This window comes from Gorilla gorilla, chromosome 2 (assembly GCF_029281585.2).
Source record: "Gorilla gorilla gorilla isolate KB3781 chromosome 2, NHGRI_mGorGor1-v2.1_pri, whole genome shotgun sequence".
NCBI lineage: Eukaryota > Metazoa > Chordata > Mammalia > Primates > Hominidae > Gorilla > Gorilla gorilla.
The window spans coordinates 65936652-65955466 of record NC_086017.1 but is presented as its reverse complement, the minus strand read 5'-3'; the positions used below and the strand labels follow the sequence as shown (position 1 = coordinate 65955466).

The following is an 18815-nucleotide window of genomic DNA, read 5'->3' as shown; positions in this document are numbered from 1 at the left end:
GGGAAAGCACAATATGAATGATACATGGTATTTTCTTAAACTTGTTTTTTTCCATAATAGCAAATGTTTTGAAGATGGGCTTTATAAATTTTAGGAGGTACTAAGATTGATAGCTTTGCAAATTGGTTTTAAGTATTTTGAATTTATAACTATCATCATGTTGCAAAATAACATTGACTTTGGAATGGCTTACTTCCTTTTGTAGTAATTCAAAAATATTATGACAGCTATAGTTTTATAGTGAGCATAAAAATCAGTGAGGTAAGTTCAATGAGGTAAGGTTAGTGTTGGAAGTTTTATTAACGAAAACTTTAAGTATTAACACATGAGTTACAATTCCCATGTGTTTTCAGAAATTTGCTGGAACTGAACTGAGCATTAAATTTTGAACTTTGGACTAGTCACTTAAAACCACCTAATTTTAGTGTAAGAAGTAGCCAAAAACTTAAGTATGAAAACAGGTTTATAAAGTTGGCTGAATTATTAACTCACATATGACATGAATTCTCCCATGTAGGTGATACAAAGCACTCTCAACCCAGCATTGTTTTCCTCAAGTAGGTGGCATGTGGGACTTGGGTATAATTTTTTGACAGGTAGGCATGACAAACGCATTTTTACAACCTGAAAATCTCTACTGTGTTATTAACAAGTTGGTGATTGTAACTTAACTTTTATAAGCACAGCTTAAATGATATATGTGGTTATATGATACTAAATATCCCTGAATTCTATTTTTTGAATTCAAATTGTATGAGAACAGACAACCTAAGAGAAACGTGTACTGTAAATTATGAAGCACTTTATTATACAATCATTATTGTTTTTCTTTGTGCTATCTAAATGTTTTTAAATATAATATAGGTTTTTTTTTCTCTTGTCAAGTGTGTAAATCTTTGACTGCTAAATGAAGTCAGCACACAGGAGTGGGATTATATAGTCCTTTATCTCTGATTCAGTATTACTCTACTGACTGTAGACATCAACAGGAGGATAAATACATCATTGACATTAACTAGACGCCTTGAAAGGCCAAAGGCTCAATTGAGATGACCAAATCTCTTGTTATCCATGACTATGAGAGGAAGAGACCTTATAGCAAAAGACCTAAAAGCAGGGGCCCTTTTAGGAAGGGGATTTCTCTCAGTTTTCAACCATGTCGATGTCCTCTCCTTACACATTTTTGTTAATTTGGTCTCAGAGAGCTGCATCGAAACAGGAGTGAATCTGTAAATGTGCAGAAGGTGTCCTACCTGGTCATTAGGGGAAATGTTGATGTAATTACAGGACTGCCCATCCACATGTAGATCAGACTCCAGTCCTGCTTCTGTTGTGTTGGGAGCTTCCAAATCATATAGCCATTTGCTTTTCATATGTTTCCTAGCCATCTCAAACTATATATGCCTAATCCTAAACTCTTGATTTCCTTTCCTCAAGTCCAGTTCTCCCCAGTCTTCCACATCACAGGCAATAATTCCACTATCTACTGAGTTTTTCCAGCTAGCAACCCAGGAGTCTTCTTTGATGTCTTCCTTCCTTTCATCCCTACACATACAAATCCTCAGTTCTGCCAGCTGTCTTCTGTATCTCAAAATGCATCACAAACACAGCCACGTGCCCCCTCTCCACCACCTCCATCCTAGTTGTGACAGCCACTTTCTCCCTTCTGGCTCATTGCAGCAGCTCCTCACCTGTCCCCGGCCTCCATTCCTGTCCCCTAGTGCCTGTTTTCCATAGAACACCCAGAGCGAATTTTAAAGAAAAAGTGCATCAAATTGTCCCATCCTTGACCAATAGCAAGACTCTATTGGTCTTTAATAACTTCCTTGCTTTCTGGTTCAGCAAGGCATTCTGAACTCACCTGCACATCCTGCCTTAGACCTAAAATCAATCATTTCTACAATGAAAGTAGATTTGTTTTAGTGAAAAATGGTTTAGAGATCACAATTTGGGCACCTGGGGTGGGTTCTCATCGCTACTTAGGTGGTCAGTTTTTTTTCTAGGTCTAGAGTGGACAAAGCTAGAAATAAAAAAAAAAAGAGGAAGGGTAGGGGGAGCCAGGGAGCATTGAAAAATTACCTATTGGGCACAATGTTCACTATTTGGGTGATGCGTACACTAGAAGACCCAAATCTCACCATTACGTAACAAACCCAGATCTAAAAAAAAAAAAAAGAAAATACGAAAATATATCATGTATTCATAATATTTCCAATTTGAATTTAGTATTACAAGGCTTTTATTTAAGTATTTAAGCTCTTAGAGTTTATATCTGTTTTACTCCACTCTTATGCTAAAACTTGTATTTATTAAATGATATTGACATAATACTTATTTGTTCTACCTCCACTACCTCCAGCCTTACAACTGTATGTTTCAATAAATCACAAACCTGACTGTCTTGTTAAAAGGCTATATCCCTAACACTAGAATGTTGCCTGGCACAAAATTGATTCTTCATATTTATTGAATGAATGAAGAAATGATTCTGGTTACTGCTTATAAAAAGGTTAACTACAGACAGGAGAGAAATCTGAAATTAAAATAGCTGCAGAAGTTAAAGAGCAGGAGGATGTAACCAAGCATAGGGTAAGAGATGGGCACACCCTCATCCGTAGAGCCAGTTTTTGATGATGCAGCTGCTGAAGGACATTTTTTTCTGAAAGGCAAGTTTTGCTATAATTAGAGATTGACGTGAAAGAGTTTTTGAAAGCAGTGATTATTCTGAGTTCTTCTTTCATCAAGAATCCAGAAAGATTCATGCTAGCTGAATTACCAGCCATCAAGGTCATTGACGATTATTCGTCAAAAATTTTCTTTTGTAGAGGTCAGTAGCCCCTGATGGTTAGAGAAGGGAAGAAGGCAGGACTCCTACCCCACCACCTGGCCTCTGTGTAGTACATCACAGCTGTACAACTTCCCTGAGCACTCCTTGAAGTTTCAGCTCTCTGTTTTTCTGGAAGCTTCATGTCCATGAAAGCTTCTCTCTAAGTCAGTGTGATGCTATGTCTTGTGACAGGGCTCAGCCAACCGTCTGTTTGCTGTTGGGCCAAAATCCTCCCTGAATCATCAATATGCAAGGGAGATTGAAATTCTAAGCCTAGGTAGGATTCCATTCCAAGGGTTGAAGCTTTTGGGCTTACTGGAGTCATAGACCTTCACTGTCCAATATGGTAGCCATGAGCCACATATGGCTATTGGGCACCTGAAATATGGCTAATCGTCATTGAGATGTGCTAAAAGTTTAAAAAAAAAGCTAGATTTTGAAGACAATACAAAAAATGTAGAGTATCTCAATATTTTTCATATTGATTACAGGTTGAATAATAATATTTTAGATATAATAGATTAAATATTTTATTAAAATTAATTTCAATGTTTCTTTTTACTTTTTAAATGGGGCTATTAAAAAATGTAAAAGTACAGATGTGGCTTGCATCATAATTATTTTGGACACACAGTCTTAAACCTTGCTCTTGGAAGAGTGGACATGCCTGGGCAACATTTCTAGCCAATGCACAGATCTCAAATACCATTCACTTCACCAGGGAGAAATCACTCCTCACATCAATTATGTTAATTGACAATTTTCAGTTGTCCATCAAATATAAAGAATATTGACGTATTTTTGGTAGCTGACTCTGGAATGTTAGCTTTTAATTAAAGTCTTTCATAGCTAATTAACTAACTCTGGAGGACTTATTCTCAGTTGGGTAATACACCCATCTGTCCACCCACCCACACAACCCTCCACACTGCACACATACCATAGAGTGTATGCTGAAATATTTTTAAGTAAATGTCAAACAATGTAACGCCTCAGTACGTGTTAGAGCACAAAACCTTATTTGCTGGTTCTCCACTCTTCCTGAGGGCTGTTGATCAGCAACCTTTGTTGCATTCCTGCGGTATATAAATCACTGAATTAGAGGCTGTGAAAAGTAGAATAAAAAAGTATAATAACAATAGCAAAAATTTATTGAGGGTTTCTAAGTGCCAGGTACCATGCTAAGTGCTTTACATGTGTTATTTAATTTAATACTCAAAATAACTCAAAGAAGGACGTACTGTTATTATCTCCATTTTCCTTGTAATACCTTAGAAATGTTCATGACATTTGAAAGGCCATTGTTATGAGTTAGTTGAACATATATATTTGCATTGCAGAGGATGTTGCAAAACATACCCACCTGAGCCGCTTGTCTATCCAAACTGAAACTCAAGTTGATGAGCTTAAGGGGATCTTTCCTCTTCAGTCTGTCTTTCTCTCTCTTTTTCCCAAGGCTTTGATCTTTAACCCCCGTGTCTACTACCCCAAGGTTCTACTGCTTCTTCCTCTTAGCTCTGTCTTTGGCCCTCTGTCATTTTTCCCCCTTCTTTGGATTTGTGATGAAAGGAGAAGGGAAGTTGAAGGTCCTATATATAGAAAGAGTGAAAGGAAGTACCATAGCCCTAATTCTTTAGATTCATGACAATCTCTAAGACAAAAAAAACAGTTTTAGTTTTAAGGTGCCTACTTTGCAGCAAAATCATACGAGTTTATTGTAATAATTTCTAAGCTATTTAACCCATCATACTGTAAGTCCAACCCGTTTTAAGGATTGAGGACTTGCGGGAGAACCTGTTTCTCACAGTCACTTGAGGATCCAGACTTAGGGAGGTTCTGCCATCTTGTATCTCCACCATCTGGAAAGTGTAGCCTCTACGATCTCTGAGGAAGAAAAGGAGTGTGGTGTGGAACAGACAGGAAGTGATGTACCTCACTTCTGCTTACATTTCCTGAAGAAAACACAGGGTTTCATCTTCCCAAAAGGCGCCTGAGAAGTGTGATCTTTCCTGTGTTCAGGAGGAAAGGAGAGTTGGATGTGAGTGAGAACTTGTCGTTACTACCAAGCAAGTTTTAGATTTTAGGTTATTTTTAGTGTTTGTGTCTTTGGAGACTGTGTACATTATGCATACTTCCAACTTTGAAACTGTCTCCCGTTTTGAATGATTGCAGGTTGAATCAAATTCAAATATACCCTTAACTCAAGTCTACGATTAGGAAAAACAAACAAATGAAGCTTTGAATGTGAAATAAAACTATATTGGGAGCTTTTGTGAGTGTTCCAGTTTCATTTTCTTTTAAAGTTTTTCTTTGTGATAGCCTGTTTATTCAATTCTTGAAGCATTGTCAAGCAAGTAGTATTTAATCTGTGAAAATTTTCAAGTGGCCCCTTTTTCTCCCTCAAGTGTTTTTTTCTCTCTAGTGTTGCAGTAGTCATTTTAAGATTGAAATGAACTGTTTGATTTTTAGAAATTATTTATGGCACATCAAGTAGCACTTAGTGTTTTGTCACAACATTGAAACCGTTTCTGAAGGCGCACATAAAATACGGCAGAAAGGTCGAGTGTCTTATGTATAGAACTTCTAGAAACATACCTCACCATTGGAACTGGTTATAATTCCTGGGTGCTGACATGAAGATTAATAATGCTTAACTCTGATTTTGGCAACGTTTTGCCAATTTCATTGCCATGGTTCTTTTCTTTCAAGTTATTACCTGGAACTGAAGTGAAAACAAATGTTTTATGTTTTATACTGCCAGATAAAAGGTTAAATTTTCATATGTCACATGCTCTTACACACACACACACACACACAAATGGATCAAAAGGAAATGAGCAATTCTCCTAAAATGGAAAGATTGTCCTAGTTTTAACATTAGATGACTAGTTCCCATGTGGTTAAGTCATATGTAAAAATTGGAAATTCAACCTTCTGGGTCTTTGTGCATTGACTATATCATACAGTTCTAATTTTCTTTTGTTTTTCTGGGAAATGATGGTGCTCTTTGCTTTGCCAAGTTTTATTATTGAGTCAACTGCCAAAGTTTAAGACAGAGAGTCAAGGGCCCTTAAAATTATTTGGTGTTGAGTGAAGAGGCAGAGAAAGGTATTCCATATACTTAAACATTTTAACTTTATGTATCTACCTGATGTTGGAGTATAATCTAGACTTCAGGCTTTTCTGATTCTGTTTTAAGTGATGTACTCTGTTGAGTGGAGTCAGAATATTAGTGAGGGGAACTTTAATTTCAGTCATTGATACCTAATTTGGAACTAGATATTCTAATTTTTAATAGAATGCATTTTTTCTTGCCTTATCTTCCCTGTGTTTAAACTTTGGTGCATCCAAAGGCTTGTGTGCCTGCTTGTGGTTTTGCACCATCTGGAAGTTCATATTTGACTTTAGAGATGATGTCATACTTGCTTACTGCACACTGGGCTAATGTTGCTTGTGAATTGCCTGTGGTTCACGTCAAAGTTTCATCTTAAAAAAAAAAAAAAAAAAGAAGACCCTGAAGCCCATTTCTAGTGCAAAACTTTAAAGACAGAGTGAAGGTGATTGAAAGGCATGACCCAAATTCCTTTGAAGTTAAGTACACACTTTCCAGTGCATGGAAAATAAACCCCCAAAGAGAAGACCTCAGCTGGCACAGGCTCCCTCCTGCCATGTTGAATTTGGGTGTTTGAGTAACGTGCTGATCACAACCATCTTCGCTCTCCATTTTGTTCCTGGAGAAATATTCTCATGGCTAGGGTTGTTTTTTATCTCTTCTGGGGTTGGGAAGATGCGACAGGGCACTGATAGATCACACATGGCGAGAAGGTGCTATAAATGTTAAGCCTTAAAGTCTAGATTACATTCCAACTCAGGTAGAGACATAAAAGTTAAAATGTTTGGGTATGTGGAATATTTTTCTCTGCCTCTTCACTCAACACCAAATAATTTTAAGAGCCCTTGACTCTCTCTCTCATGATTACAGAGTGTCTTTTTCTAAACTCTCTCCAGCACCACTCACTACCTCCCATATTGTAATTTATTTATATCACAGTTTGGATATTAGGCATTTCCTTTAGTCCAGATATAGACCATCCAGCTTTGATAGGTAGGATGCAGGGCAAATGGGACCTCAGTCATGTGTTTCTTCTCAGAATCACACTGAGTCCTGGTAAGCCCATGTGCAAATATCTACAATTGATTGTAACCCCTTTATAACCACTGCTATAATCCAGAGTGTTCAGCATGTTCTGCCAATATTCCAGTAATCCACCAAATACCTATGTTTGTGCATAAACTCAAAAATCATATTTTTTCGCCAGATATAATGAAAACCTACAGAGAAGAGTGGTGTTATGCCAGGTTGGTAGATGAAGGTAACTTTAAACAAAAATGGGCCACATGAGAATCTGTGGCCCATCTTTAGGGCATCATCTTTAGTGCACCTGTCATGAATTTTCATTTAGGAAGAGGAAGATCCCCAGGACATGAGTACCCCTCCACCTTTCCAGGCCCTGTATCTTTCTGGCTATTATGTGGGAAGGGGCACAGCTATCAGCTATTTGAAGAATCTGCCATTCTCCTCCCCAGTTACAGAATGTCCATCCTCTCTTGTAATGCAGTCAGGGCCATTAGGGCTTGGGGGCTCCACACATCTGTGACCACTCCTTCCCCTACGGGGACCTCCCAGCTTCATCCTTCTCACTGGAGCAGAAACTGGAAAAACTCTCTACTCCCCCCACTTCCCTGTCACCTTTGACCTTTAGAAACACAACTTAGGTACCCCTTTCTTGGCAAGGAGCAAGAAAAGGATATTCTACTCCAATAATTTTTCTTTATGGCTAATATCATCATCCTTCCCTGACGCATTCTACCAAAAACGAATTCCTGCCTTTAAAAATCCTAAGATGTCAAATATGATCTGTTCACACCTCTTGGTTTTATAGATGGAGAAACTGAGGCTGAAAGGCTGGGGAGGGGAAATGAGAGTTATCTGTCCTGATCCTCTCAGGCAGTTAAAAGCAGAACCAGTCCTAAAAACCTAAGTGTCCTCTTTCTATTGTTCCTATTGACTTTTTTTTTTCTTTTAAATGCCACCCTCTGCTGCCCTGAACTTTTCTTTTTTTTTTTTAAATTTTTAAATTTCAGTATCTTTAGGGGTATAGGTAGTTTTTGGTTACATGAGTAAATCGTATAGTGGTGAAGTCTGGGATTTCAGTGTTCGCATCACCTGAGTAGTGTACCTTGCACCCAGTAGGTAGTTTTTTATTCCTCATCCTCCTCACACCCTTCCTGCTTCTAAGTCTCCAGTGTCCATTATACGACTTCACATGCCTTTGTGTATCCAGAACTTAGTTCCCACTTAGAAGTGAGAACATGCAGTATTTGGTTTTCCATTCCTGAGTTACTTCACTTAGAATGATGGCCTGCCGTTCCATCCAGGTTGCTACAGAAGACATTATTTCATTCTTATCATATATATATCTTATATGTTATCATACTTTATCTACTCTTATCTACTTATTCTTTGACAGGCACATAGGTTGATTCCATATATTTGCAATTGTGAATTGTGCTGTGATAAACATACACATATAGGTATCTTTTTGATGCAATGACTTCTTTCCTTTTGGGTAGATACCCAGTAGTGGGATGGAATAGTAGATTGACTTTTAGTTATTTGAGAAATCTCCATGTTGTTTTCCATAGAGGTTTTACTAATTTACATTCCCACCAGCAGTGTATAAGCATTTCCTTTCCCACATCCAAGCCAACATCTATTGTTTTTTGACTTTTTAATAATAGCTATTCTGGTTGGGATAAGGTGGTATTCTCACTGTGGTTTTGATTTGCATTTCCCTGATGATTAGTGATGTTGAGCATTTTTCATATGTTTGTTGGGTATTTGTATATCTTCTATTGGTTTCTTATGGCATTCTTGTACCATTTTCGTTTTTGATTTCTTTATTCTTTTTTTTTCTTTCCATTCAAATTTTACTTGCCTATAGGATAAGGAAGCAAAATGTTTGAAAATTTCTGTTATGAGATGCAGCAATCCTTTACTTCCCCTGTTCCATTTTTTTTTTTCCCTAAGACAAACCCTTTTACCTCTTTTTGTTCGGTTATTTTGATATCTCTAAATAACCTACTTGCTTCTCTACTTCCTGATTGCTGGTGTAGCTACTATCTGTTGACTTCCTGCTATGGAGGGTGAAGATTAAGTCCTTCCATCACCCCAATACCTCATCACCTCAATACCTCATCACCCATGGGAACCTTATCCAACCCCCACTTCATTCTCCCAGTTGTGTTATAAGGTAATTTAGTTCCCAGGTTGGTGTTTTGTTTTGTTTTGACCTCTCTCTTTCATGAAAGACATTGTTGTAAGATATTTGTTAATTCTTGGTTATGTATTCATATATTTTTCAAATTTATTGAAATATAAATTATAACTGTTTATCAAAGTATAAATTATTAAAGTGTACAGTTCAATGAGTTTTGACAATTTTGTACACCAGGTAACTGTTCTCCACTCTCCCTAATCAATTTAGAGAACAAAAAAATACCCTCCTGTCCCTTTATAATCAGCCCTTCCCACCTTCCACCCCAGGCAACTGTTGCTCTCATTTCTGTAACCTCATAGATTATTTTCACCTCTTTTAGAATTTCACAGAAATGGAAACACAGTCATGCCATAAATCCTCTAGATTCTTTCACTCGGGATGCTTTTGAGATTCACCTATGTTATTGTGTATATCTGCAGGTCACCCCTTTTTATGGATAGATAATATTCCATATAAATACACCACCATTTTATTTATCCATTCATTTACTGATAGACATTTGTGTTGTTTCCTGTGTGATCCATTATGAACAATGTTGCTGTGGGCATCTCTATGAAAATCATTTTGTGGACATGTCTCTTACACTTTCTATATCAGCAGTCCCCAACCTTTTTGGCACCAGCGACCAGTTTTGTGGAAGACAGTTTTTCCACAGACGAAGAGGTGTGGGGTGTGGGGGATGGTTTAGGAATGAAACTGTTCCACCTCAGATCATCAGGCATTAGACTGTCACAGGAGAGTGAACCCCATTGTGAACTGCACATGTGAGGGATCTAGGTTCATTAGATTCTATGAAAATCTAGTGTCACTGCTGATCTGGCAGGAAGTGGAGCTCAAGTGGTAATGCTTGACCGACACTCACCTCCTGCTGTGTGGCCTGGTTCCTAACAGGCCCTGGACCAGAACTGGTCCAAGGGTTGGGGAACCCTGTTCTATATGATCTTATTTAATTTTGATTTGTTGTAGTAAACATAACATATTCCTTTCCCACATCAAGGGGACTGACAAAGAGTTACTTCATACATCCTTTGCCAAAGGGATCAGGACTGATCCTTGAAGAGTTAGTTCCTGGATTGTTCTAACCCTGGCTTTGACATACAATCACATGTTAAGGTGTCTTTAATGATCCAGAAAAAATAAATCATGGTGGTTGTCTTAGTTCATTCAGGCTGCTAGAACAAAGCACCGAGACTGGGTGGCTTATAAACAACAGAAATTTATGTCTTACAGTTACAGAGGCTGGAAAGTCCAAGATCAAGGCATCAGCAGATTTCTTGTCTGATGAGAGATCAGTCAATGCTTCATATATGGTGCCTTCGTGCTGTGTTCTCACATGGTGGAAGGGGTGAATGAATTCCTTTGGGCTTCTTTTATATAGCAATTAGTCCCATTCATGAGGCACTTTGCCCTCATGACCTAATCACCTCCTAAAGGCCCCACCTTTTAATATTATTGTATTGGGGATTTGATTTCAATTTATGAATTTTGAGCAACATATTCAGACCATAACAGTAGTATCTGCTGAAGTGGCAGCAAGATAATTGCGGCAAAGGGTCCTAATCTTTTTTTATATATATATCCAATAAAAAAAGTAAATGCTTTGGGAGTAACTTATTGAATGTCATTGTTTAGCTGAGAACAAGACTCTTGGAAATCTCATGGTCTGTCATTGTCAATAATTAAGGACAATAATCCTTCAAATAAAGTGTTTGTCACAGTTGCATTTTAAGACTGGATTAGTGTACATTTATAAACATGGTTGCAAATATGGTGTTGTATATCAAAAAAGTACAATTTTAAAATGCTACAGAAAATTAACTCAAAATGGTATTCTGATGGTCTTCATATTCTTTTTGTTGTCTCATTTCTTTTTTACCACTCCAGTGATATTTTTCTATGATCTAGTCTGAGTAGTCTAGAAATAGACCTTTCTTTGCACATGGGCTTCAGAATGTTAAATTAAAAAAAATAAAACTTCTATTTTCTTTTTTATTAACAACATTTGAACAGCAGGAATTATATTTTTTTTAAATTTTAGAGCTGAGTTACGAAGAGGAATTTTTTTTTGTATGCTTTGTCTTTTTTTTTTTTTTCTTTAAAAGTATTTGGAAAGCAGTCTTTCATGAGGCTGGAGCATGGGTGTTTCATTTCTATCTTATTTTCTTCCTCCAGCAGCATGAGTGTCCTCTTGGCAACATGTATTTTTCTAATTTAGGAGTGTTTCTCTACATGTCAATCTTGTTCCTCTGGATGTCCATGGCATGGCTCATTGTGTTCTCCGTATTTCAGGACGATGCTGCAAAGCTTGAGCAGTATTTTATCCTCCCTGGACTCTCAGAGAGACATGGGAGTATTGATGTGCTTTGTTTCCAAGCTTAGACAAACATGTTGTAGTAGGGAAACAAACATGGAAACCTACTACTATTTCATAATGTCTTATTTCATAGAAGTCTTATTTTTTTTTTAAAGTATCACTATTGAGATGTGCATACAATAGGGCTTTAAGAAGGATGTAGGCTGTTAAAATGCAGGGCAGTGAGGTGCCATGAGCAGTGGTTCCATTGTGCCTTGCTCAATAAACATGCTGCTGCCCTGCCTCCTCAAAGGGCACAATTGATGGTTATTGATGACCTTTCTGTAAAACCACAACCTTCTGTCTTTTTCCTGATTTCAGGTAGATGCGCTGAGATTACGACTGGAAGAAAAAGAATCTTTCCTCAATAAAAAAACAAAACAGCTACAGGACCTTACAGAAGAGAAGGGGACACTGGCTGGTGAAATTCGTGACATGAAAGATATGTTAGAAGTGAAGGAAAGAAAAATCAATGTTCTTCAGAAAAAGGTGAGTAGCTGACATAAGACCTTCAAGTGGGGTATCATCCATGTTTTGTCATTTTAGAAAAATTTTGAGCACATGGAAAATAAGTGATCTTTTATGAATCTTTAGGAAGAATAGGCTGATTTTCATACTGGTGTTTCACTTACTGGTAGTTGCATCATGTCAATATTAGCATTGCTTGATGAATTTTCTATTTGATTACCTAGAAACTAAATAGTGATGATAATTTTTTATTCACCAGCTTAAACATAGAGAGAATTGTACAAATTTAGATACAAATCTAAAATAACCAAAGGTCCCAAAAGTTAATTTTTTCTTCTTGAGAGTTAGCAATGTATTTGTGGGTCCTGAATGTATTTTAGATACATTTGATATTCACATAAACTGTAGTAGATCCTATTCTGTGAAGCCCATATAGATTTTTGGGAGGCAGGGGTAATGTTTTACACCCATTACTTAATTGAAATCAATGGAAAGAATGTATAATAATTCCCAGCCACAGTGATGCAACACAGAAGATGCTTGACCTTGTTAGGGCTCTTCCTTCCTTCCTTTAGCAGCTCGATTTCTCCCTTATAGGGGACCCTGATTTTGTGATAGCATTCCCGATTTTCTTTTGGAGAATTCCTGTTTGCTACTGTATATAGTTTTAGTGGGGCCATTGAGTATCCTGCCTTCTCTTAGTAAAAGGGTGGGTGTGAAGAGAAACCAATGGCTGCTCTTTTACAAAAAAAGTAAAATGTGTTGGGAAGATACAAGGCTCTCAGATGAACAGGGGGCCAGAGTGGAAACTAGGTGGAAATCAATGGTGGGCCACAGGAGCCTCTGGCCTGGATGCTGCCATCCACAGGCATGTTGTCAGGTGCTCTGCTGCAGCAAATGGAACTAACTGTCCCCTGTTCTTGGTATCACCTGCCATCGTCATTTCTCACCTGGCATTGATCTACAGCATTCCAGATGTTTTTCTTGTCATGTTTCCTACAGCCTATTCTTAACACAGAAACTGGATTAATCCTCATAATGCATAAAACAGTTCATGTCACTCTCTGATAAAAACTCTCCAGTCACAACCAATTACATAATTTTGGGGGTCCATTGCATAATGTAAACATGACACCCCTGTCCCAAAATTGAGAATTTCAGGATGGTAACCTTAGAGCCTTAAACCAAGCATAGGGACCTGTACAGCTGCACAGGTCAGAGGTCCATGGAGCTGTCCCCACCTCCATTGGCTTCCATTGTCACTCAGAGTAACAGTGGAAGGCCCAGGACACCCTGCAGGATTGGGCTCCCTCTGGCCAGTCTGGCCGCCCGTCTCACTGCCTTCCCCTTTGCTCAGACTACATCAGTCACTGTGGCCTTTGTGTTCTTCTGCAGACACATGAGGCATGCTCTCTTGGTACCTGACATTTACTGTAGCCTTTATGGGGACACTCTCATTCTGAGCCCGTGCTGCCCATTGTGGTAGTCACGAGCCACATGTAGCGATTAAGGCCTTGACTGAGGTGTGCTTTAAGTGTGAAGTGCACATCAGATTTGGAAGACTTATTATGAAAAAAATGGAAGTGCTCTCGTGAATCAATTTTTAGTTTGATTATATGGTGAAATGAAAATATTTTGGACATATCAGGTAAATGAAAATGAATTTCACTTGTTTCTTTTTACTTTTTTTAATGTAATTACTAGAAAGCTTAAAATTACCTGTGTGACTCACATTATGTTCCTATTGACAGAACTGCTCGAAATAGCCACATGGCTCATGCCTTTGCTTCTTTCAGGTCTCTGTTCAAATAGTGCTTTGTTACAGGCCTTTTTTGTCCATCCTGCGTAAAATTGCATGACCACCCACATTCCTGCCCTCTGTCTTCTCTCATCCAGTTTTATTTTTTTAATTAGAACTTTTAACCATTTGACAAATGTGTTTTTGTGTGTATATGTATTTTTAAAATTTATATAATATAAATAAATATATATTTAAATATATATATTGTTCATTCATATTACTAGAATATAAATTCCAAAAAGGCAGACTTTTCCCCCGTATCTTTAGTACCCAAAAGATACTAAATGCTTAATAAATATTTGTTGAATGAATGGATAAATGAACTTGCTCCAGAGTTAAAGTCTTGGGTAGGATCATTTGATTGGCCAAGGTTATATTACATGCTCACCCCCTACTGCCAGGAGCACTTGTTCTTGTGAATTTGATTCAAGGACCGAGCTATGCAAAGATGACAACAGTAGCTGGCATTCATTTGTTTCGGTGCAGAGGCTGTGATTAGATTATCAATGCATTCTAATATCTATTAGGATATTCCCCATGATTTTGTCTTTTCATAAGTGAGTTCTCTAATCTTTCTTAAACTCTGAGAGCCAGTGAGTCTCTTCCTGTTCTGTTATGGTCAGCCAGAGCCTAAATGGTACATTCATGTACAGAATAGTGTCTGTCACATTTTAAAAACAAAGTTAGATTCAAACCAAATTATAGAGGCTTTACCAAAGAGTTAAAAGTAGAGACACAGCATTCGTTATTAGAAACTCTCAGGATATTGGTGATTTGATGAATCATATTATTAATTCATTTCTGTAGAGCTCTTCATGGACAAGGTCCTGGTCATTGGATCCTCTTCCTCTTGTAGCACTAGCTAATTGACACAGAAATTTAGAATAGAGCTGAGCAGAGATTACTAAGGACCCTTGAATCAAAGGGGCTGTCTAGGGTACGTGGGAATAACAGAGAGATGGTTATAGTAGCCTGTCTTGGAGCGTGTTCTAAGGATTCAGAAGAAAATTTTTCATTTAAAATCTCCAGCTGCAAATAGTAACAAAAGCTTACATTTATTGAACTTACTTATATTGAACACAGTATGCTGACTACTCTGTTTACTCATGTAAATAGTGCTTGTTACATGCACTGTTTACTTACTCTTGACCACTACCTAGTGAGATGGGCACAATTATTAATCTAAGGAATTGTGGAATATTGAGGCTTATGGTAAGCTTGCCCAAGATCACATAGCCTAGATAAAAGTGTTTTTTGTCTTTAGGAATATATAATAAAATAATTAATGTAAATTAAGAGAATAAGCCTTTTTTTAAATTTCACTTTTTAGGATGATGATACCAGGTGTGAGAGTGAATTAGGGAAAAATATCACACTTGTTCATTTTGTCAGAAGTTGAGACTAAGTGCGCTCATTCTTGAGGAATAAATGACAACAGTTTTCTCAGTGAATATTTTGGGATGGCACTTCCAATGCATAAGTGACAAAATGACCACTTTTGCCAATGCAAATGTTTTGCAGAATTTTAAACTTTCCTCCACAGCCAGACTCAAAGGTTTGGGAACCAGTTTGGAAGTTCTAGAACAAAACCAGTTGTATATTATGGCTCCTTTTGGCAACATGATTATGATATCACTTGTTGAAGTCATGTAGATAATGGGTTTGGAAATGTTTCATGTTTATTTGGAGAGGTTGCTCAGCTTCAGGTTTTTAAACCAAGTTTACCAATACATTTGGGAAGGAAATAAAACCACCGGCAATGTAGCAAAGCCACAGGAGCTCTATTATACCTGCAATGTGAAAGGGAAATAATCCCTAGAGAAGTGATGCATATGATTTAGAAGCTGACTCAAAATGTAGAAATAATACAAAAACGAATGGGCCAATGAAACATTGTCTTTAAGTCTGGAGACTCCTTGGAGCTTAGACTACATTCAGCATAATTTGCTGTTTTAGGGCAGGCTTGGATTGGAATAGCATAAGCTTTGGATTAGGGTGTGTTGGCATGGAAGAATAATAAGCTCATGTCAATGTCAGACATGCAGTATTACTTAATATTTCTTTCTCATAGACTCTTTCGCAACCCTGTTTTGATGCCAGTAGAACTAGGTATGCTCCTTTCCTGGCCACGTTTACCCTGGCAAAGCTAGGCTTGCATTTCATATCTGTCAGCTTTGCCTTCAGAGCTCTGGGTCTCAGAAGTCTTGTGTGCTCCATAAGCCATGTAGACAGGCATGGACATGATGCTCTAAGCATTTCATCACTTGAAGAAGGAAGTGAGGCTGAATAAACAGAAAACCCCAGGTGGAGGAGCATCTCTGATGAAGCTTTTGTAGGAAGCCAGAGATCATCTAGAGTGGATTTTTGGCCCTACCAACATACTTTTGGCTGTACTCTGTAATTCCAAGACATGGAGTTCTCTTAGCAGGGGACAAAAATGCACATGTATGAAAAGTGTTTAGTGAAATGTTCCTGTGGGGCTGTGACACCGAAATCAGAAGAGTGGTATGGTTTCCATGCTGCAGCCGTAGTTTTCTGTTCCCATACCTGAATTTAAACTGTAACTGATGAAGTGCTACCTGACTATTGAGTTTTTGTAGGAAATGTCATAAAACCTTGATGACATTGTACATTTGGAAAGTGTATAATGCCCAGGATTTTAGGACATGGTAGCATTATTTGAACCCGATCAAATTCAGACTGTTATGCAGCACATAGATTCTTACAGCATAAACTTGCTACCCACGAATTTTTTTAAACCCATTAAAATTGGACAAAAATTCTATCTCCATTTTCATTCTAGGCCTTAGTCCTGTAAGCAATGTGAATTTATAGAGCAGAGGTACTTTATTTATTAAAGGTAGAAAAACAGATGGCGATCTCTCTGGAAGCCAAGTCCACTGGCTGCCTACTGAACTTTGTGGATTGCCCTGTGGGTTGGAAAAGGTAGGGAGGGGTGAATGGAGTTGGCTCCTGGGAGTGGTGTATATGGACCTTTCCACTTCAGCAGGTTGATTTTACCTATTTGGAAGTATGGTGGTGAAAATTCTGAATGATGATAACCTCAGGGGTAAGGACACTGTGGGATTACTGAGTTTCTTCCGGAAAAAAAAATTTTTTTATAGTAATACCTGAGAAGATAGATACAGAACATAGAGATTTCCATGTTAGTGTAAAATTGAAGTAAAGTGTGGAGGACTTTTTTACTCACTTGAGCTCTTTCTCAGTGTTTAAACATCTATTTGAGCTTTTATACTTATTATTGGCAAACCTCCTAATTTTTTGAACATGTGCAAAATCATATTCATTTCACATTTACTGAGTGTTTCCTATGTGTCAGTCAGTCACCACTCTAGGTCCTGGAGGTTCAGGGAGAAATGAGACAATCTCCAGTCCTCAAGAAACTGACAGTCTAGTTGTGGAGACAGACATGCATAATCCTAAATATAAGTGCAGTGGAGAACAACATATGGCACGTTACCAGAAGGAAATCATTTGATGGATGCAGACAGCAGAAGCCACTTCTGGCTACCTTAAGCAAAAGGGAATTTTTTGTAAGAATATCCAGGGTCCCAATATCTGGTCTGTAGAACCAGATTGGGGATGATCAAGAACCAGGGCAGCCCTAAGAGACCAAGAGAAGGCTAACACCACTGTGATTTCATAACCAGGAGTGTCTGGTCAGCTGTCTTTTCTGTTGACAGCTGCTCTCCCTCACCCTCTTTCCTCTGCCCTCACATTGCACTGTCAGTCAAGAGTCAAAGTCCTGGGACAGAGCTCCAAACTTCACACAACTGACTCTCATTGGCAGGATCTAATCAGACCCTGCCTTTATAAGAGTCTGGGATATGTGACTCCAAGCTTTACACTTGAGCTTTCTGCTCTGTATTTATGTCACTTACTCAGGGAAGTCTTTGCTGACACTGCAGTCTGGGGGAGGTTTTACACTCTTAGAGAACTATTTCTTGGTTCAGTTTGGAATTATGCATCCCTTTGGTGAATGTTGGCTTTCCTCTTAGGGCTTGAGTGCCCCAACCATAATCATCAAGATACCTCCAGCTTCTCGCAAAATTCTTGGCATGTGATGCTCCTTGATCAATGTGCATTGAGTGAATAAATGAGCTCAGCAAATTCTCAATGAATGAGAACTTGGGAGGGGAGAAATTGCTTTGAGATCTACTTCTCACCCAAGAATATTGTTAGCTCTGAGGAGAGTCATTTGCCCCAGCAAAATGTCAAGCCCACTCTTGTTCCCAGCACGGTATGTTCTGTGCAGGCTGCAAGATGGAACCATACCATGAATAATAAAACACAGATGAGGAAATGGCTGTTGCTCTACCCACACCTAACATCTCCAGCCTTGGTTCTATTACCCTAGGAAGGTAAAAAGGGATGAAGGTTTGAGTAAGGGTGTTTCGCCACTCTTCCTTCGTTTTCCTTTTTAATAAAAAGAAATATGGTATTTACAGAGAATATCATCTTATTCTGCAAAGAGAATGCTTCCTTCTCTAGCTGTCGCTTCTAATTTATTGGATTGTTAGGAAGGTGATATTTTATGAGAGTGGTACAATGAAATTTCTGGTTATATGTGGTCATTTCCAATTATGACCATGCAAATAATTATTTTTATAGTACAATGATTATATTATATACTATTTGTTGAACCCTTACTGTATACCAGACACTGCACTAAATGATTTGCATCCTTAGGTTATGCGTTCTTGTAACAGAGCTAATGGCTTATAGGCACTATTATAATCTTGGTTTTTAAAATGAGAGACTGTGGTTTAGAGAGGAACTCATTCAGAGTGACGTGGCAGGAAAGGGATGGAGCTATTCTTAACCACCACACTATTCTGGTGTTTTTCCTAGTTTATGATCCTGCTTCCCTCATGAGACAAGTGGGATCATTAACTTTTACAGATTAGCTAAACTACAATTTAAGCAACATACCTGAGGTTGATATATAAGAACCCCTCTTTTTAGGACAAAACCAGCAGAGATGCAGCCACTAAATAATGTAAT

General features: G+C 38.0%; 1 protein-coding gene across 6 annotated transcripts in view; it reads left to right on the top strand.

Moving 5' to 3' along the window:
- ERC2 (ELKS/RAB6-interacting/CAST family member 2) overlaps window positions 1–18815 on the top strand; it is a 971230-nt gene that overhangs the window by 380590 nt on the left and 571825 nt on the right. For all 6 annotated transcript variants that reach the window (XM_055383002.2, XM_055383001.2, XM_055383000.2 and 3 more), the window contains exon 7: window positions 11843–12010. In XM_055383002.2, coding sequence (XP_055238977.2) covers window positions 11843–12010 — 168 coding nt within the window. The remainder of the gene's footprint in view (window positions 1–11842; window positions 12011–18815) is intronic.